The sequence below is a fragment of the Tachyglossus aculeatus genome, chromosome X4 (assembly GCF_015852505.1).
Source record: "Tachyglossus aculeatus isolate mTacAcu1 chromosome X4, mTacAcu1.pri, whole genome shotgun sequence".
Lineage (NCBI taxonomy): Eukaryota > Metazoa > Chordata > Mammalia > Monotremata > Tachyglossidae > Tachyglossus > Tachyglossus aculeatus.
The window spans coordinates 25,609,997-25,630,511 of NC_052098.1; the positions used below are offsets into that span (position 1 = coordinate 25,609,997).

General features: G+C 42.2%; 2 protein-coding genes across 5 annotated transcripts in view; both read right to left on the reverse strand.

The window, feature by feature from the left end:
- LOC119947929 (FRAS1-related extracellular matrix protein 1-like) overlaps positions 1 to 16,151 on the reverse strand; it is a 51,716-nt gene extending 35,565 nt beyond the window's left edge. For 2 of the 4 annotated variants that reach the window (XR_005456596.1, XM_038769592.1), the window contains exons 1-3: positions 15,973 to 16,151; positions 14,711 to 14,975; positions 1,725 to 2,139 (exon numbers count right to left, since the gene is read on the reverse strand). Coding sequence is in view for 3 of the 4 variants with exons in the window: in XM_038769592.1 (XP_038625520.1) it covers positions 1,725 to 2,139; positions 14,711 to 14,975; positions 15,973 to 16,135 (843 nt within the window). In the remaining variant the exon portion in view is untranslated. Of the gene's footprint in view, positions 1 to 1,724; positions 2,193 to 14,710; positions 14,976 to 15,972 lie in introns of those variants that run through there. The other 2 variants (XM_038769594.1, XM_038769593.1) reach the window with 2 other exon arrangements.
- Positions 16,152 to 18,992: 2,841 nt separating this feature from the next.
- Positions 18,993 to 20,515, reverse strand: part of LOC119947866 (FRAS1-related extracellular matrix protein 1-like) — a 38,193-nt gene continuing 36,670 nt past the window's right edge. The window contains exons 14-15 of the mRNA XM_038769520.1: positions 19,121 to 19,262; positions 18,993 to 19,013 (exon numbers count right to left, since the gene is read on the reverse strand). Coding sequence (XP_038625448.1) covers positions 18,993 to 19,013; positions 19,121 to 19,262 — 163 coding nt within the window. The remainder of the gene's footprint in view (positions 19,014 to 19,120; positions 19,263 to 20,515) is intronic.

Genomic DNA, 20,515 nt, shown 5'->3' on the forward strand with positions numbered 1-20,515 from the left:
GAGACAGACATTAATATAAATACATAAATTACAGATATGTACATAAGTGCTTTGAGGCCGAGGAAGGGGTGAATATAGGGTGGAAATCCAAGTGCAAGGGTGATGCAGAAGGGAATGGGAGAACAGGAAATGAGGCTTTAGTCAGGGAAGGCCTCTTGGAGGAGATGTGCTTTTAGTAAGGTTTTGAAGGTGGGACGAGTGATGGTCTGTCAGATATGAAGAGGGAGGGTGTTTCAGGCCAGAGAAAGGACGTGGGTGAGAGGTTGGCGGTAAAACAGAGGAGATTGAGGTACAGTGTGTAGAAGGAGCATAGCGTGCAGGCTGGTTTGTAGTAGGAAAATGGCAAGGTAAGGTTGGAGGGGGCAAGGTGAATAAGTGCTTTAAAGCCAATGGTAAGGAGTTTCTGCTGGATGCAGAGGTGGATGGGCAACCACTGGAGGTTCTTGAGGAGTAGGGAAACATTCATTCATTCATTCAATCGTATTTATTGAGCGCTTACTGTGTGCAGAGCACTGTACTAAGCGTTTGGGAAGTACAAGTTGGCAATATATAGAGACAGTTCCTACCTAACAGTGGGCTCACAGTCTAGAAACAGTGGGCTCACAGTCTAGAAGACTGAAAGGTTTTGTAGAAAAGTGATTTGGGCAGCAGAGTGAAGTAGGGACTAGTGTGGGGGAAGAGACAGGAGACAGGGAGATCAGCAAAGTGGTTGATGCATAATCAAGGCAGGATAGGGTAAGTGCTAGGATTAATGTGGTAGTCGTTTGGATGGAGAGGAAAGGGCGGATTTTAGCAGTGTTGTGATGGTAGAACAGAAGGATTTGGTGACCGATCGAATATGTGAGTTGAATGCGAGAGATGAGTCAAGTTTATCACTAACATTACGGGCTTGTGAGACAGGGAGGATTGTGGCCCTGGCTACAGTGATGGGAAAGTCAGGGAATCTCACACCGTCCTCCCACTTCCATCAACTCCACCACTGAGGTTTCTCAGGGAGGAGGAGTAAGATCTGGAGACCAAGTGGGAGTGATTGATCTAGCCTTACAGCCTTATATGATCCAAACTGTGGGTGCAGATTCCCATTGAGCTGTGGGGAGAACTGCTTGGGTGAGGGGTGGAAAAGGCAAGAGGAAAGTCACTTCTTTCTAGGGGTTTCTGTTCCTTGCTCAAAAAGTAGAGGCTAGAGTGAGCTGAGAAGAGTTTGGGGACCAAGGCTTCAGCCCTACCCCTGGCATTATCAAATAATACCACATGCATAAAGTATGTGATGTCATGAGCATTCTGGTAAGAAATATTTTCTAATTTCATGAAAGTGGAACCTTAGGGCAATCACCATCTGGAAGCTACTTGTGAGCTAATAAGAGCATCCCAAACAGTGACCTTTCCTTTTTTAATATGTTCAGAGATGAGGAAATCATTTGGGGTGTAACAACATTTTCCTATGCTTAGTTGTGTTTGAGGCTTCTAAAATAGAAACTGTTTTCAAAATGCAAAATGACTCTTGCAGTAATTAGCTTGACTCACACACCACACAGCTTTTGCCAAAATAGTTGCCTGTTAAATACAAAGTTTCCTTTGAAAGCAGAAAACCACAAGTTAGTAAAATGAGATATCTGTAAAGTAGAAAAAAAGACCTTGGCTACCATGACGAGAGAGCATATTTGACTTGCATGAAAGAATTCATTGATGGATTGGAAAGTGAATGGTGTGTTTTCCATACTTGCCTGGATAATGAAAGACACAGGTTCTTGAGAAAGCTTTCCATCCACAAGAAAACCTTGGTTTGTCCCGTCAGAAGCCACAAAAGTGAACCGATCGATCTGGGATCCCCCTTCCATGTGCCTGTAGGCTACATTCATGTTGTCCACATCTTGTTGGGTGAAATTGTGCTGTAGTAGCACAGCTCCTCTGAGATAGAGTTGACCATACTGAGGAAGCTGGACCAAGAGGAAGGTTAGATTATGGGCTGGAGTATCTGCATCTGACAGCTGGAGGAAGTCAGGAGAAAGGAGCATCATGGCACCCTCAAATAATTTGATTCCCTTGTTCCTGGAAACCACAGGCAAGGCATGATCCGCAGTCTCCAGTAGGATCTCCAAAACCCCGTGCTTGGTCCTCAGGCCATTGCTAACGATGAATCTGGCAAAGAGAGGCAAGGCAGCCTTCAGCATGTGTTCTTGTTTCACCATCTACTGAAATGAAATGATAATACACACCTTTACTAAAGAATCTGCCTCTCAACGACTCTGAAATGCAAATTAAAAGCTGTTCTCAGAGGAGGCTTTTAGGTGTTTGGACAAAAATCCTGAGTTAAGGGTGAAATTGACGGGCCCCAAGTAGGTTTACACATGTAAATATATCTTTATAGATATCTACCTATCTAGATAGATATCTACATCTATACACACACACACACACACACACACACACACACACACACACATATACATATTACAAAAAACCTGCCATATAGTTTCCCTTCAGGTTTGGGGATGACGCTGTTGATGATGGGATTGTGCTGTATTTTTTACTGGTGTGTCAGAGTGCAGTTGACAAGACCAATGCATCACCAATCCCCTCCAAACCTTTTGCATGTAAAGATTGTTCCTTATTGCACTGTTCAAATCATTTACCCATCAGTCTTGGTGATACTTTCGTTTCTCTTTGTGTTTTGATCTCCTCCAAGCTTCTCTTAAACAGTCAATCCATCTCTAGTGGCTGCATGCCAGGCTGATCTGTCCTCTACTACCATCTCCCAACTGGCCACCACTCTGCCCCATTGCTTGGGGTTTTGCTTCATACTAAGTGCTCAATAAATATGATTGATTGATTGTGTCTTTTCCTACCCACTCTGTTTCTGGTTACTTCGCTTGAACTAACTGTAGAGCAGCTGTTTAGATAATTACTTTGCAATCAATCGATCAATAGTATTTATTGAGCACTTTGTCCAAGAGCACTTTACCCAAGACTTTTGTGACAGAGTGGGTTCGCCTTTCCAGGGCCACTGTTCAGACCATTCAGGAAAATGATTGTGTTCAACCACTCATTAACACCCATATTCCCTTCATGGAGTTATTAATAGGGGAGGCAGCATAGTCTAATGGAAAATACATAGTCCTGGGAGTCAGGAGAGGCAGGGAAGTCAATTAACCTCCCTTTACCTTGATTTCCCTGTTAACTGAAAATGAAACTAGCATATTTTCTGTCTACCTCACCAGGAAGGAGGTGAAAAACTGACATGAAAGCACTTTGGAGAAAACAAAACTGTCACACAACTTCCAAGTATCATTTTCCTTGTTATCATTTCCAGCTAGTCTACAGACCTGAGACTTAGATTCAAATCCTGAAAAAGTGAAAAATTAAGAATGAATATAGTGGCCTCTTGTATCTATCTGGGTCCCCATCAGTGAGCCAGCCAAAAGCTACAAGCACATTCCCTCACATTCATCCTGTGGTTCACACTGAGATACTCTGGCAGAACTGTGAAGAAAAATTCACCTTAAGGGATGCTAATGCACGATCACCAAATAAACCAGAGATCAAAAGAGAAAACAGAGTTGTATTCTATCTCCATGCCTGGGATATTTACTTTCAAGCCCCCAAATTCCTAAAAATATATAGTAGCAATGTTATTCGAGATTCAGCAAACCCTGCTAAGAAACAAAACGACACACAAAATTCACTCTGTCCTGGCCACTAATCAAAGCCATTTTGAGTCCTTCCACCTCTAAACCGGATAGCCTCGGTGTCTTTTATTTTTCATTGAAAAAAAAAGCTGAAAAAACAAATGGGAACTATTCTCAAACAGTCCAGCGACACTCATCATCTTACAGATGTATTTTTTTACAGTAACTCATATTTGAAAAGTATGAAAATTGCGGTTTGGAATTAGCTTTTAAATAGTTTTTTAAAAAAATCAATCCCTGAAATTGAAAAGCTGATTACTCAGAATCTAGATGTCCAAATTAAATGGGGTTCAACTTACCCTATATCTATTCCATAGTATGCGTTTTAAAAGTCCCAGGGGACTGGTGATGTGATTTGTCTTTTGTGCTTTATTTCCACAGGGAGAGGAACAATTGATTTTAATAAACATTTGACTTAATTCTTTCCTTTGGTGAAATGGTAGGCTTAGCTTTAGCTGGGCACAGAATGCATTTTCCATGAATAAGTGAGTTTTATAACCTAACTGCAGCTCAACTTGCTCTTCAATAAAAGTAGTTCCAAGGGAAGTACCCTGCAGGCTGAAAAGCCCAGGAGCCCCAGAATAAGGGCTTTGGCATTCATTTCCTGGGTCTTCATCTGGTCAAAATGGTCCTGGGCCATTGAGTGGATCTTTCTCCTGAGGGCTAGGCTGCCTCCTTTTCTAGATTGTAAGCTCATCGAGGGCAGGGAACCAACTCGGTATTGTGTCGTACTCTTCCAAGCACTTATTACAATGCTTGGCACACAGTAAGTGCTCAATAAATACCACTGTGACTGATTAGCTGATGGGAGGCACCCTAGATCCTCTATCAGCATCTTCAGAAGATGGTTTGGCCACCAGCTTTTTGATGTTGTTTCAACCCCACAGCCCCCCAGTCTCCTGCTCTGCTTTCTCATGGCTTCAGGCCATCGAACAATGGGTTGGACACCTCTGAGTTTGGCTCTTTATCCACATAACACCTGTGCTGGGTGCACTGTGAAGTTTCAGGGGCTTTAACTGGTAAATTTAAAATCTATTGCTCACCACTTCTTTATTGAACTTCAAGACAAAGGGCAGGCTGCTTTCCTCAGACATACCCAGCCTCAGTCTATGCAGCATATATTTGTCATCATCATCAATCGTATTTATTGAGCGCTTACTGTGTGCAGAGCACTGTACTAAGCGCTTGGGAAGTACAAGTTGGCAACATATAGAGACAGTCCCTACCCAACAGTGGGCTCACAGTCTAAAAGGGGGAGACAGAGAACAAAGCCAAACATACTAACAAAATAAAATAGACTAACAAAATAGTCAAAGAATAATAATAATAATAATAATAATTGTGGTATTTGTTAAGCACTTACTATATTACTATGCTTAGAGAAGTAGTGTGGCTTAGTGGAAAGAGCCCGGGCTTGGGAGTCAGAGGACATGGGTTCTAATCTCATCCCCACCACTCATCTGCTGTGTGACCTTGGGCAAGTCACTTAACTTGTCTGTGCCTCAATTACCTCATCTGTAAAATGGGGATTAAGACTGTGAGCCCCACATGGGGCAACCTGATTACCTTGTATCTACCCCAACGCTTAGAACAGTGCTTGGCACATAGTACGCACTTAACAAATATACCATTATTATTATTATTACTCTTATTATTATTGTTATTATTATGTGCTAGGCACTGTTCTAAGCCCTGGGGTAGATACAAGCTAATCGGGTTGGACACAGTGACCGTCTCACATAGGGATCTCAGTCCTATTGCCCATTTTACAGATGAGAGAACGGAGGCCCAGAAGTGAAGTGACTTGTCCAAGGTCACACAGCAGACAAGTGACAGAGTTGGGATTAGACCCCAGGTCCTTCTGAGTTTCAGGCCTGTGCTCTATCCACTAGGTCATGCTGCTTCAGGTGCAACTGATGGTGAAGTTCAGCTATGACTACATGTATAGCTGAAAAGGTCAATCAATCAGTCAATCAATGGTATTTATTGAGTGCCAACTGTGTGCCCAATCCTCCACAGTCATGGCCACCTTAGAAGCCTGAAAAAAACTGACCAACCTGCAATTGAGAAAGCCTATGAACAACTATAGATCATCATCAGCAACAAAGAGCACTGAATCCTGCTATCCAGGCATTACACTAGCAAACGATGCAAGGATAGGCAAAGAAGTAGAAAATCAAATCAAGGCCAGCATGGCCTTCGATCAGTGGTATTAATTGAACAATTGCCATGTGCAGAGCACTGTATTAAGAACTTGGGAAAATTCAATACAACAGATTTGGTAGCCGCAAAACCTGCTTTGAGGGGAGACAAGCTTTAAAATAGATGGGGATAGGGGAAATTGTAGACTATAAGAATGTTTACATAAATATTGTGGGCCTGGGATGACTAACAAAGGGTTTGGGAGATACACAGCAAGTGCGTAGCCTACACATAGGGGAGGGCAGGTGAAATAAGGGGCTCAATCTAGGGAGGCTTCTTGGAAGAGATCTGATTTTCATTGGGTTTTGAAGGTAGGGAGAGTAGTGATCTGTTGTATATGAATGGGAAGGAAGGTCCAGGCCCAAGGGAGAACATGGGGGCAAGGGCTCGGTGGCAGGAGAGACCAGATAGAAGTACAGAGAGGAGATTGGTGTTAGAGGAATGGGGTGGGTTGAAGCAGTGTGGCTCAGTGGAAAGAGCACGGGCTTTGGAGTCAGAGGTCATGGGTTCAAATCCCAGCTCCACCACTTGTCAGCTGTGTGACTTTGAGCAAGTCACTTCACTTCTCTGTGCCTCAGTTACCTCATCTGTAAAAGGGGGATGAAGACTGTGAGCCCCATGTGGGACAACCTGATCACCTTGTAACCTCCCCAGCGCTTAGAACAGTGCTTTGCACATAGTAAGCACTTAATAAATGCCATTATTATAGAAGCAGCATGGCTCAGTGGAAAGAGCCGGGGCTTTGGAGTCAGAGGTCATGGGTTCAAATCCCAGCTCCACCAATTGTCAGCTGTGTGACTTTGGGCAAGCCACTTCACTTCTCTGTGCCTCAGTTACCTCATCTATAAAATGGGGATTAAGACTGTGAGCCCCCAGTGGGACAACCTGATCACCTTGTAATCTCCCCAGCGCTTAGAACAGTGCTCTGCACATAGTAAGCGCTTAATAAATGCCATTACTATTATTAGTAGTATTAGTAGAAAATCAGCAAGGGTAGGTAGGAGGGATAGAGCTGATTGAGTGCCTTAAAGCCAATGGTGAGAGGTTTCTGTTTAACGGGGACAATGGGACTTGAGTGTCACACTAAACTGAAGGTTCACATAACTGTGGTGGTGTTTTACCTTCTAAATTCATTCATTCATTCATTCAATCGTATTTATTGAGCGCTTACTGTGTGCAGAGCACTGTACTAAGCGCTTGGGAAGTACAAGTTGGCAACATATAGAGACGGTCCCTACCCAACAGTGGGCTCACAGTCTAGAAGAAATAATCATAAGACCTGGATTTAGCACAACCAAGGCACCTCTAGCATCGTGAGCTGTTTCCACAGCACTAAATAGAAGCTATACTCAAAATCAAATGGCAAGACCAGCTAACAAATACCTAGGGCCTGGAACATGGTCATCTCAACAACACTGAGCAATGCTCATTGTACCGTAGTTTTGCTGGATATAAGAAGAATGGACGAGATCAGAATCCTCAACCTGTTGCTTTCCAGTAAACCAAAAGGGAGCACCTGCAAGCAGGGAGGGCAGAACAAGTGTTCTAAAGCATAGTCTCAAACAGTGTGATATATCAATCTATTTTGGGGATGCAGTAGCAGTAGACAGACCAACCTGAAATGTAATAGTCAGGAGAGGGGTTGCCTTCCTTGAACAGGGGTTTCTGGAAGATCAAGATAAAAAAAGAGGCAGTTCCAGAAATAGTAAAAGTGCCTGACAAATGTAGAACCACAGCATGGAACTATTTTAAGGTGCTCACAATTCTATACCTAATTCTTGTTCCAAATGTATCTTAATGTCTGCCTCGCCCTAGAGACCATAAGCTTCTTGTGGGCAGTGATTGCATCGACAAACTCTGTTGTATTGTACTTTCCCAAGTGCTTAGTATAGTGCTCTGCATACAGTAAGCGCTCAATAAATATCATTGATTGACTGGTTGATTGGAATGTACTGCCAGTTGTGTTTTCAGCAACCTGTATATATGGATATATGACACGCAAATTCGTGAAGCGTTCCATATTTTTCTTCAAGGTCCTACTGAGTGCTCACCTCCTCCAGGAGGCCTTCCCAGACTGAGCCCCTTCCTTCCTCTCCCCCTCGTCCCCCCTGCATCCCCCCATCTCACCTCCTTCCCTTCCCCACAGCACCTGTATATATGTTTGTACATATTTATTACTCTATTTATTTATTTATTTATTTTCCTTGTACATATCTATTCTATTTATTTTATTTTGTTAGTATGTTTGGTTTTGTTCTCTGTCTCCCCCTTTTAGACTGTGAGCCCACTGTTGGGTAGGGATTGTCTCTATATGTTGCCAACTTGTACTTCCCAAGCGCTTAGTACAGTGCTCTGCACACAGTAAGTGCTCAATAAATATGATTGATTGATTGATGATAGGATTTCACTGCCAGTAGAAGGACAAATATATCTATCTATCCATCTATGGATAAAACCACTGCTCCCTTTCACCCATCGTAATTGCTAGACCTAAGCCCCCCTCAATTTGAAAGCCCTCCTAAAATCCCACCTCCTCCAACAAGTCTTCTTTGATTCTCATCAATCCTTCAGTCTTCTCTTGCCCATATGTATTTATTTATTGATTGAGTTATGGCTATCTTCAGTACTTCAAACAATGACATTTATCCATCAGTGGTATTTATTGAGGGCTTACTGTATGCAGAGCACTGTCAAGTGCTTAGGAGAGCACAATACAACAGAGTTGGTAGACACACTTCCTACCCACCAGGAGCTTACAGTCTAGAGGGGGAGACACACTAATATAAATAAATAATTTATGAATATATGGACAAGTTCTGTGGAGTTCAGGGCGGGGTGAACGCCTAATGTCCAAAAGGTACAATTCCAAGTGTATATTTGACTATTTGAAATGTCTATGTCTCCCCCATGAGAATGAAAGCTCCTTGTGAGCAAGGGTTGTTTCCTGTGCTTCAGTTGTATCTTTCAAGCCCTTAGTACAGTGTACTGTCTAAAAGAGTGACTCAATGAATACTGTTGTTACTACTACTGCTACCATTACTACAATACTAGCAATGCAGAAAAAAAGACAGCTTGAGATCTGCAGGAACACTACCAGATGGTGCTGTACATATCACCGACCAATGTTTCCTTTTTGTTATCCAGCGTTCTTGAACGACGAAAGGCTCAGATTTGCTCTCCATGCTGTCCTGAAAGAAGAACTTTGTGTTACCCTATCCCCTGATCACTCACTCTCATCCCACCACAGACTTTAGCCAATAACACAAATCCCTTCTTTCTGGTCTGTGTGAAGAGCACTTAATTACACTCTTTCTTATGCTGCAAATGTAGATCATGTAGATCAATGCTTTAAATGCTGCAGTCTACAGGCAGCATTTAATGTGTAAGGAGCAAGAATCTGTCCTGGTTCTGGCAGTAGAGAGGTTATAAGGCCCCTGGCTCAGGCTCCCCCAGGATGGGAATTACTAACCTTCATGCTCTCCTTGCCTCTCAGTGTTCCTTTACCCAAATACTGCCTTCATTCTAACAAATGGTTTTTTGGTTCAGAACATTGCGCACAATGGACTCTAACTGAAACTCAACCACACCAAAAATAAGATAAAGTCCAGAATAAAAGGAAGGTCAGTGAACCGGGTGCTGGCTGCCCATTTTGATTGTATTTTTACGTCAATAAATACATTTTAGGAGTGGTTGTAGACCTCTGAGGATTGAGGCAATGAATTTTCAAGTACAACCTTTTTTCTTTTAATCGAGACTAGAATTTCATTTCTGAAATATATGCCCTTTTTTCCTCCACCCCTTCCCACCCCCAACACACATGTCATTTGAAATATCCTGAACGGCTTTCTGAATCTACTACTCTCCCTGCTCAGATTTACCAGCTCTCATCCTCTAGAGCCTGCCTCTCCTGGCAGCCAAACCTACTCAATACTACTCCTGTGGCAGGTTCAGTAGCGCCTTTGTTAATAAAGTGTCTTCTCCCCGTCTTTCATCCACCCTCCATATTAATCAGCAGCTGCATCAGTACTTTCCATTCAGGGTTGAGATAGGAGGGTCAGGAGGGAGCTCTCTTCGCTAACTCCTGACAAAGTAAAGCACTCTTTCACTAAGCTGAGACTAAAGAAATGAAGCTGGTGACTAGCTGTTTTGTTTAATTCTTCAAACATCGAGTTCAGTTATCAGAATCATTTCAGAGAATGTTTTAAAATTTAAAAAAAATAAGATTTCCTGATCTAGCTAAATGTTGCAGCTAAATCCTTCCTAGACAATCAGGTCTTTTTACTCTACTAAACATTACCTCATGATGAGGCATTTGTGGAACTAAATCTATTTCTGCCTATGTGAGAAATAATTTGAAAGAAAATGCAGAAAATGGGCTCTCTCGCTTGCAAAACCTTCATTTCACTAATGTGATAATTTTTGATGACCCCAATAGTAAAAAGGACTACATTATGAGTATTGTAAGTATTTTTGCTCTGAATGGTAGGTAGAGAATGGAGCCTGTAATTAACTTTCTCCTTAATGTAGCCCTTTTCTTCCCCAAATATTTGTATTCCCATTCAGTATCCATCACTCATTTTCATTTTCATCTTGATAAAATTAACAAGTTCAACCCAACATGATATTAACATGTTCAACCCAACGTGATACATTTCAGGAGCGGAATTTCTATTTACAAGAATAATACATCCTAGGCACCCATTTAAGACTTGCCATTTTGTTTTCCAATTTGGTTGCTTAGCTCATGCTCTTTGTTCTGGAGGATGAAGAAAGTTTTGCTTGGTTTTTTTTATGGTATTAGTTAAGCACTTACTAAGTGGCAGGCACTGTTCTAAGCACTAGGGTAGATACAAGCTAATCAGGTTCTCCCTTCAAGGCCCTACTGAGAGCTCACCTCCTCCAGGAGGCCTTCCCATACTGAGCCCCCTCCTTCCTCTCCCCCTCCTCCCCCTCTCCATCCCCCCGTCTTACCTCCTTCCCTTCCCCACAGCACCTGTATATATGCTTGTACATATTTATTACTCTATTTATTTATTTTACTTGTACATATCTATTCTATTTATTTTATTTTGTTAATATGTTTGGTTTTGTTCTCTGTCTCCCCCTTCTAGACTGTGAGCCCACTATTGGGTAGGGACTGTCTCTATATGTTGCCAACTTGTACTTCCCAAGCGCTTAGTACAGTGCTCTGCACACAGTAACTGCTCAATAAAGACGATTGATTGATTGATTGACACATACCATGTCCCACATAGGGCTCAGTCTTAATCTCCATTTTACAGATGGGGTAACTGAAGTACAGACAAGTGAAGTGACTTGCCCAAGGTCACACAGCAGACAAGTGGCGGTTCTGGAATTAAAACCCAGGTCCTTCTGTCTCCCAGGTCTGTGCTCTATCCACTAGACTACGCTGCTACACTCGACTGCAACAACAGGAAATTTGTATTTACAGAGGGCATGCATGACCTTCGGGAGGTCACTAAAGTTCATTTTTGCATCACAAGGCTGCGCATTTCAAACTCCTCACGGCTTGCCATCCCTGCTTGATAAGCAGGGTCTGACCAACTTGAAAACAGGCACCTTGCCATCAGACAGATGGGAATGAGCAAAGGCAGGCCAGAGACCATATATGAGTATGAAATATGTTTACTGAGGACAGTATTCCCAGCTGGGAGCATCGAGACAGCTGTCCATGCTGACCTAAAATTCATGTGCCAATGGTCAAAGGGACACAATTACTAACATCGCTAGATCAAACAGAGTATTTGCATAATCAAAATCCCAATGAAAATTCGCTCTGGACTGATAATACTATTTCAGTTGGCCAGTGAGAGACTGGGAGAGTGCTGAATAAGGATGCGTACCGTCAATCACAAAACCTCCCATCTTTTTAAACTCCCTGAGAATGTCACCTTGGGAAATTGAGTCTTGCAATTCAAGTTAGATAAGATTAGGTCAGTTCATGTGTGTGAAAATGTAGGCCAAGAACATTCTGTCCATTTTCTCCAGAAAGAAACCTCTAAACCGGTCAGGAAGGCTAAAAACAATAATGCAGTTGGTACGGGTTATCTCAACTCTCAGATAATGAAGTTAGTCATGTCAAAGAAACATCTCCTTCTATGTGGCAATTTTATTATTTCCAATTACTAGCCTTTCACTTCCCCTGGGAACAGAAGACAGCCAAGATTGCCATCATTTAGATGAAATTTGGAGATGACTTTCAGATTTAGTTAGGACACACTGCATGGCTTGATTTCACCATTACCAGGGTTTTCATGCTTTCTTCAGTTCCATGGCAATAGAGCTGGCTAACGAAGCCACCATCTGTCATGGCATTTAGAAGATAAAAATGGAATCATAAATAGTGCCAGCTCAGTGCAAAAAAAGTCGAGCCGGCATGTCAAAATGGAGGACATTAGCATGTTCTTTTAGCACCCGGCTGCCAGCATCTGAAGTCAGGTTGCTAATCACTTGATGTCATCTGTCCCATAACATGCTGCCAAATCTTTCTTCCAGGCTAGCAACACCAAACAATGCAGGAAAAATTTATGATTCGAAAAAATATTTTTGCGGAAGGTAAAATCCGATCATTAAAACTCCCCCATTTAATTAATGTTGCAATTTCTTACATTTAGAAAGGAGAAAAAAAAAAAACCCTCTGCCACAGAATTTATCTTCTCTACCCAGCCAAATACTTTGCCAGAATCTAGCAGCAAGCAGCGTAAGTTTAAATGATTAGAGTGGCTGCAACTTTCATTTTCTTACAGCACCATGATCATGCTTTCATTAAATCAGGCTTTCAGCTTCGGTTTCGGAACACTTGACAGACATTGAGTTAGTAAGATGACAAAATTGAAATACAGAGCTTAGACAGATGCTAGTCTCTTCCATTTTAAAAATGCAAGGTCACCGGCCAGACACCAAACAACCCCAGTTTTAAAAATTCTGGGGTGTCTCTCTCAGTCTCTCTCTCTCTCTCTCTCTTTTCAAGGGGCTCTATCCCAGGACTGAGTATTTCTGACTCTGAACAAGATCAAAGCTAGATGCACAGAGGAGATAAAAATTAGAGAGGCAACCAGAAAACAGCCTGAGGTATTTTTGACCTCCAGTGCCCGGACGCCTCCAGAGTGTGTATGGAGAATTCTGAACCTAAGCCAAGACTCCTTCCCTTTTTCCCATTCCCACACCATAAAGCCCTTTGTCTTGTATCTGGCATGCCACTGAAAGGTCCAATATTTGCTTTTAGATTGTTCAGGTTTCCATACCCTAATCTGGGTAAGGAAACATTTCCATGGTCCACCCTTTCCTCTTCATCCAAATGGCCACCACATTGGTCCAGGCACCTGTCAAATCCCAGCCTATCTATTGTATCAGCCCCCTCGCAGGTCTTTCTGCCTCCAGTCTCTCCCTTCCCCAATCCATATGGCGCATTGTTACCCAGACCATTTTCCTAAAACATCCTTCAGGACACAACTCCCCATTCTTCAAAAACTTCCATTGGTTGTCCATTCCTTGCCACATCACACAGAAATTCTTGACTATTTTGAATTTTAGGGACTCCATCATCTCTCTCCCTCCTATGTATCCAGTCTCTTCTCCCACTTCACCCCAACTCATTCTCTTCATTCCTCTCAAGTTACTCTATTTGCTAGGCCTTGTCTTCAGCTCTCCGTCCTCCAACCCCTTCTTCATGCTCTCTCCCCTGCATGGAACTCTTCCCCCTCCATATCCAACAGACTGTATCTCCCCACAACATCAAAGCCCTTTTGAAATCATAACTTTGCTAGGAGGACTTCCTCAATTAATTTCTATATAATTCAGGCACCTTCTATCAGCCAGATCCCTTGTCAGCTTTCCTGCACCACCAAGGCACTTGGGAATCTTATCTTTATACTGCATTATATGCTCCAATCAATCAATGGTATTTATTATTATTGTACATACTATTACTCTGCACAGGGCACATACATACTACTACATTTACATACATGTACATACTATTACTATTACTATACATACATACTATTTACATACATGTACATACTATTACTATTACTCTGCACAGGGCACTGCACTAAGTGCTTGGGAGAGCACAGAACAACAGAGTTGGTAGACATGTGCCCTGTCCACAACAAGCTTACAGTCTAGAGTAAAAACAGAGTTCTATCTGAAATGTATCTGTGTCTGTCATCTCTGCTTTGATCGTAAGCTCCCGGAGGGGGCAGATCATGGTGATCAATTCTATTGTAGTCTCCTAAGAGCTTAGTAGAGTGTTGTATTCACCATAGGTGTGCCATAGATACTTTTGTGTGAACCCCATATGGGACAGGGGCTGTGCCCAACCTTATTATCTTGTATCTGCCCCAGAATTTAGTACAGTGCTTGGCACATAGTAAGTGCATAAGAAATTCCACAATCAATATCCTTTTTGATTGAACTGGCAAGTAGCGAGCAGCCAATAGAAATGAAAGCAGCAGTGAAGCTTCATGGTCTAAGTGGCTGGAAAGGATGGAAGAAGTTTAGAAAGCCAAATGGGCAGGGAATGTGTCTGCCAATTCTGTTGTATTGTACAGTATGGTGCTCTGTACATAGTGAGCACTCAATAAATACTATTGACTGAGGGAATACCAATCAATCATATTTATTGAACACTTATTGTGTGTAGAGCACTGTACTAAGGATTTGGGAGAGTACAATACAACAGTTAGGAGACATGATCCCTGCCTATAATGAGCTTATGTTCTAGAGACAATATGCACATAAGTGCTGTGGGGTGACCATCAAAAGGACACAGATCCAAGTAAAGTTGCATCAGGACTCACCTGAATGTATCTCTGGGAACAGCTGCCTTGCTTTTGTGCACGTAGCAGACTGTCTGACCTGCTACATCCATTTGGCTGAAGCTTGTAATGGGGACTCCAGGATAGCTGACATACTCCATCTGGCCATACTGAGGTGGAGAAGTGATTACATAGAGAAGCTCCTCTGGTCTGTCTGTTCCATCAACAGCAAGAAGAGCAACAGTTGTCAAGAAACCCCTGTCCCCATTCGACACGACAAGGGGTTTGGCAAAAATTACAATATCTCCTGCGAGACATGAGAGATGCTGGTTAAAAAACATGTCTTTAAAAGATTACAACACAGTGTTACAACACTGAGCATTATACTTCAGAAAAACGACTGCCTTCTTCATAAAATAATAAAATATCAGGGTTGACACTTCAAACCAAACCCTGTCCTGTGCAAATGTCTTGAACTCCTGGAAAAGATAGGAATGATCATTGCCAGGATTGAGGGCAAACACACTGTGGATTTCCCATACAGTGATACACCCTGCACATGGTACCAATTTATTCCTTCTCTTCCTTTTACCATCATTATTATTATTATTATTATTATTGTTGTATTGATTAAGCACTTACCATGCATTAGGCAGGTTGGGCACAGTCCCTGTCCCATATGGGGCTCACAGTCTAAGTGGGAGGGAGACTAGGCATTGAATCCCCATTTTCCAGAAGAGGAAACTGAGGAACAGAAAAGTGAAGTGATTTGCCCAAGGTGACACAGCAGACAAGTGGTAGAGCTGGGATTAGAACCCAGGTCCCCTGACTTTCAGGCCCGTGTTCGCTTCACTAGGCCACGCTGCTCCTCAACACTGCTCCTTCTTTTCTCTTTAAGAAAGACATATTTGTGAAGTAAAATACATGATGTAATATTCACTAGCAGAATAAAAGAACATGAGTGGAGCCACACTGGGCAGTCCAGTGATCTATTCAGCCTACTGTTTTGCCTTGGATAGTGGCAGCAAAGAATTCTTTTTGGTATCCCTGTAAGTAGAGAGGTACCTCCTAACCAAGTGTTGCATTGTCAACCTACTGTCCATGAATTGAGCAAAAACGTTTTTGAATCTTTGGCTATCTCATGTCTGCACAACCTCCTTGGGTAACAGATTGCATATGTTTTCTACTAACTGTGTGGAAAAGTGTTCCCTTATCCTGGTTTTGAAGGTACCACATTTAAACTTCCACGGCTATCCTCCGATTCTGGAATGAACTAGGAAGACAGAGATAAGCAATATCTTTACCCTTTTCCATGTCTTTGATGACGATCTGACAGACCAGTGTTGGGGACCTATTGTCTCCATCCCAGAGGTGGAATGTAAAGCTGTCTTGGTTTGGGGAGCCCATTGCCCCAGTGTGTGCATACCTCAGGAGATTCAGATCTACCTCTTCCTGAGAGCACTTCATGCCAGACTGGAGAGGAACCCAGTCCATCCCCACCTGTGAGAGAGAGAATGCAGTCAGTTACCCAAGGATGGATAGATTTTTTTTTTCCTCACGTTAAGTAGGTGTGGCAGAGGAATTCCAAGCACCCTGTTTTTTCCTCAGTTAATCACTGCAAGCTTTTCTGCACTTTGCAGAGAAGCTGCCTTGCCAAAAAGAGCTATGAAAAATGAAATTAACCAAACCCTTGAAAAATGATTGTAGAAATTCATACTAAAGGTGGAATGAGGTCTTTTGGATTTTTTTTCCCAATTTTCCCAAATCTTAAGTACTCACCTAAGCACTCAAGTTCCTTCAACTTTCTGTAGCACTACATATATCTTTCGTAGTCTATTACTTAAGCACTATTCATGTACATTGCCCCCTTTTCTTCCTTCTTATCTATAAACTTATTTTAATGTCTCCCCTGATAGACTGTAAACTCCTTGTTGATAAAGATTATGTCTACTAATTCTATTTTACCCTCACAAGTACTTAGTACTTGCAGTTGTAGGTGGGGCATTCTGGGAGAAATGTGTCCATGGCACTGCGATGGGTCGGAGATGACTCATTCATTCATTCATTCAATCGTATTTATTGAGCACTTACTGTGTGCAGAGCACTTTACTAAGCAATTGGAAAGTACAACAAAGCAATAAAGAGAGACAATCCCTGACCACAGTGGGCTAACAGTCTAGAGGGGGGAGACAGACACCAATACTAGTAAACGGGAATCAATATAAATAAATAGAATTGTAGATATATACAAATATACATAAGTGCTATGGGGGGGAGGAAGAGCAAAGGGAGCGAGTCAAGGTGACGCAGAAGGGGAGGAGCTGAGGAAAAGGGGGCTTAGTCTGGGAAGGCCTCTTGGAGGAGGTGCGCTTTCTGTAGGGCTTTGAAGGCCAGGGGGAAGAGTGATTGGCAGATTTGAGGAGGGAGGGCATTCCAGGCCAGAGGTAGTATGTGGGCCAGGGGTCAGCGGTGAGACAGGAGAGATCAAGGCACAGTGAGAAGGTTAGCACTAGAGGAGTGGAATGTGCAGGCTGGGATGTAGAAGGAGAGAAGGGAGGTGAGGTGAGAAGGGGCAAGGTGATGGAGAGCTATGAAGCCAATAGTGAGGAGTTTTTGTTTGATACAGAGGTGGTTAGGCAACCACTGGAGATTTTTGAGGAGGAGGGTGACATGCCCTGAATGTTTCTGTAGAAGGATAATCTGGGCAGTGGAGTGAAGTATGGACTGAATTGGAGAGAGGCAGGAGGTTGGGAGGTCAGAAAGGAGGCTGATGCAGTAAATCCAGTCAGGAGTGATTGTACTAATGTGGCAGCGGTTTGGATGGAGAGGAAACGACGAATCTTGGCAATGTTGTGAAGGTAAGACAGCAGGATTTAGTGACGGATTGGATATGTGGGGTGAATGAGAGAGCGGAGTCAAGGATGACACAAAGATTGCGGGCTTGTGAGACAGGAAGGGTTGTTGTGCCATCTAAGACAAGACAAATGTGCCAAGCACTGTTTTAAGTGCTGGGGTAGATACAAGTTAATCAGGTTGGACACAGTCCCTGTCCCACATAGGGCTCACACTTTTAATCCCTATTTTACACATGAGGTAACTGAGGCCCAGAGAAGTTAAGTGACTTACCCAAGGTCACCCAGCAGACATGTGGCAGAGCTAGGATTAGAACCCAAGTCCTTCTGACCCCCAGGACCGTGCTCTATCCACTTAGCCAAGCTGGTTTCTGACCTACTAGGGGCACACAACCTCAGTGGGAGAGGGTAGAAATAGCGAATAGTAACAAATTATTCCCTCCTCTTTATCATGGTACTTACTGAGAGTTTACTGGGTACAGAATACTGTATTAGGTGCTTGGGAGAGTACAATAGCATAAGTAGATATGATCCCTGACTTCAAGGAGTTTACAGCCTAGTTGGGGAGAGAGACATTAAAAATAAGTTACTGGTTGGGGAGACAACTGAATTGCAGGTGATTTTCATAAGGGCCGCGAGGATGGGCTGGAGTAACTAAGTGCTTCTTAAATCCTACCCAGCTTCATGAAATCAGATTATCCCCATCCAAACCACAACACACTGCTCACTTCAGGTCTTTGCCAGAAACTATTACCTCAGTGTAAACTCTATTCTGTTATTTGTGTTCTTAAATTTCCCTTACATTCCCGTGTGAACTTTTGTCCTGGAACACCAATTAGATTGTAACCTCCTTGTGAGCAAAGATTATAACTCTTTCTTTCTCTATAATTCCCCTAAAGTGCTAGAGTCAGTTGATGATGATGAACAGGAGGAGGAGAAAAAAAACACTACACAATCCTCTAGATTGCAAGCTCATTATGGCCAGGGAACATGTCTGCTAATTCTGCTGTACTCTCCCAAGTGCTCAGTACAGTGTTTGGCGCATAATAAACCCTCAATAAATGCCATTGATTGATCACTTTCTCTAGACACAGAAATAGCATTGCAACAGAAACATTGCAATAGAAACAGAAACATTGCAGAAACAGAAGCATTGCAATAGAAACAGCATTGCATCACTTTCTGAATTCAACAAGCTACCTCCAGTAATATTCCTTACTGTTTTATCCAGTACAGTTTAAATAACTCAGTTAACGGATCTCCCTGTCCTTTCTTCACACTTTAGTTCCCTTAATTCACTGTTCCTCAACCCAAAAAAAGCTGTCTATTTTTTTAATACATGACCTTTTTGTTCTCTTCTGGTTCATTTCTAGCTATAACACATTTTCAAACTATCACTAGTTCCATGATATTTCTACCCATCAAAGTTTGCATTGGGCATATTTTGTATACTAACTACTGAATCACACATCCTACTGGTTCACATGATCTTTCTACCCCCCCAAAAAAATGATATTCAGGAAAAAAAAGTGCATTCATTGCCTAACATACTGGATTTAAGATAGATTATTATTGTTGGTTAAATAAAAAGGCCACAAACCTGGAGCTGAAGCTGCCCATTTTCTGGAAGTCTTTCAAATAAATAGTAAATCCTTTCCCTGGGGGTGTCTTTATCTAAAGCAGAGAGAATGGCACTAGAAATAAACCGAGTTTCACCCATATTCACTGTTATTTCACCCTTCCTGCAAGAGAAAAAATTCAGTGTTGACATTAAAATAGAAGCTGTTAGTTCTAGGGTGTGCCACCCCAAAGGCTTACGCATCATGCCAACCTGCAGGGCGGTAAAAAAGAAAGCGTAGCTAAGGAAAAGCAGCCACACTAGGGCATCTGAAGGGGTAAAAAGGAAGGCATGTGAATAGAAATCACTCACACCAATTCCCTTCCTTACAAGACTCAGCTTATGCATCAGGAACAATATTTGGATACATACAATGTGGGAAGGATTGTCAGTCACACATCAATCACGTCATTCACAATCACACCCAGGAATAAAATCCCTCCATCAGTAGCATCTTCTAAACTGGAAAGAGTTACCATAAAGCATATGAATTTTCCACAATAGAGATGTGATTCAATGCAGAGAAATAATTTCCCTTACCCTTGTTAAAAAATGAAAATATAATGCATTTGTTACTTGCTCATTAGTGGCAATTAAGGAATAAAATATGAATTCAGAATTTATTTTAATGTCCAGCTCCCTTTTTAGACTGTTAGCTCTTTGTGGACAGGGATCATTCATGCCTTCCAAGTCTTTTGTACTGTACTCTCCCAGGTCCCTAGTATAGTGCTTAGCACACAGTAAGTGCTCCATAATAACCATTGGTTGACTGATGATGATCAGATAATACACAGCCAGTATTTTCTGGTATTGATTAATCTGCCTTGGAATCAGTATGCATGAAAAATGTTAAACTTCAAAAAAAAAATCAAAAGATAATATCTGATCTGAATGTGGTAATGACCTCTTTGAGGAGGTGGTAAGTTTTTTCATCGTATGAATTTCTTTGCATTTCCATATAGGTGGTCTGGCATCAAAATCACAACTTCTAGCCAGGGGAGAGAATGAAGCCTTTCGCTCTACCATGGCTTTCAGTCTACGGTCTTTAAGACACCATGGCTTTCAGTCTACGGTCTTTAAGACCTGCCACGCTACTGGAGGACCTTGCTGTTGTTACACAATGCCGTTCCAGTGAGAAAGTAAGACACTTACCAAAACTGACATGGTACATGGGAGAGGTAGTTTTTCTCTCCATTAAAGTGGTGTATGAGCGGGAAAAGAAATGGAAAAGAACAAAAAAGGTCTATGTGAGCTGTCCGTGCATATACCAGCAGAGGGTGCACTAAGATCAGCTTTGTTTTGAAGTAGCCTCAATAAACTAGGGGGTCTAGGATTTACAATAAATGGGTATGTGACCTATACTTAACTGTGACAATT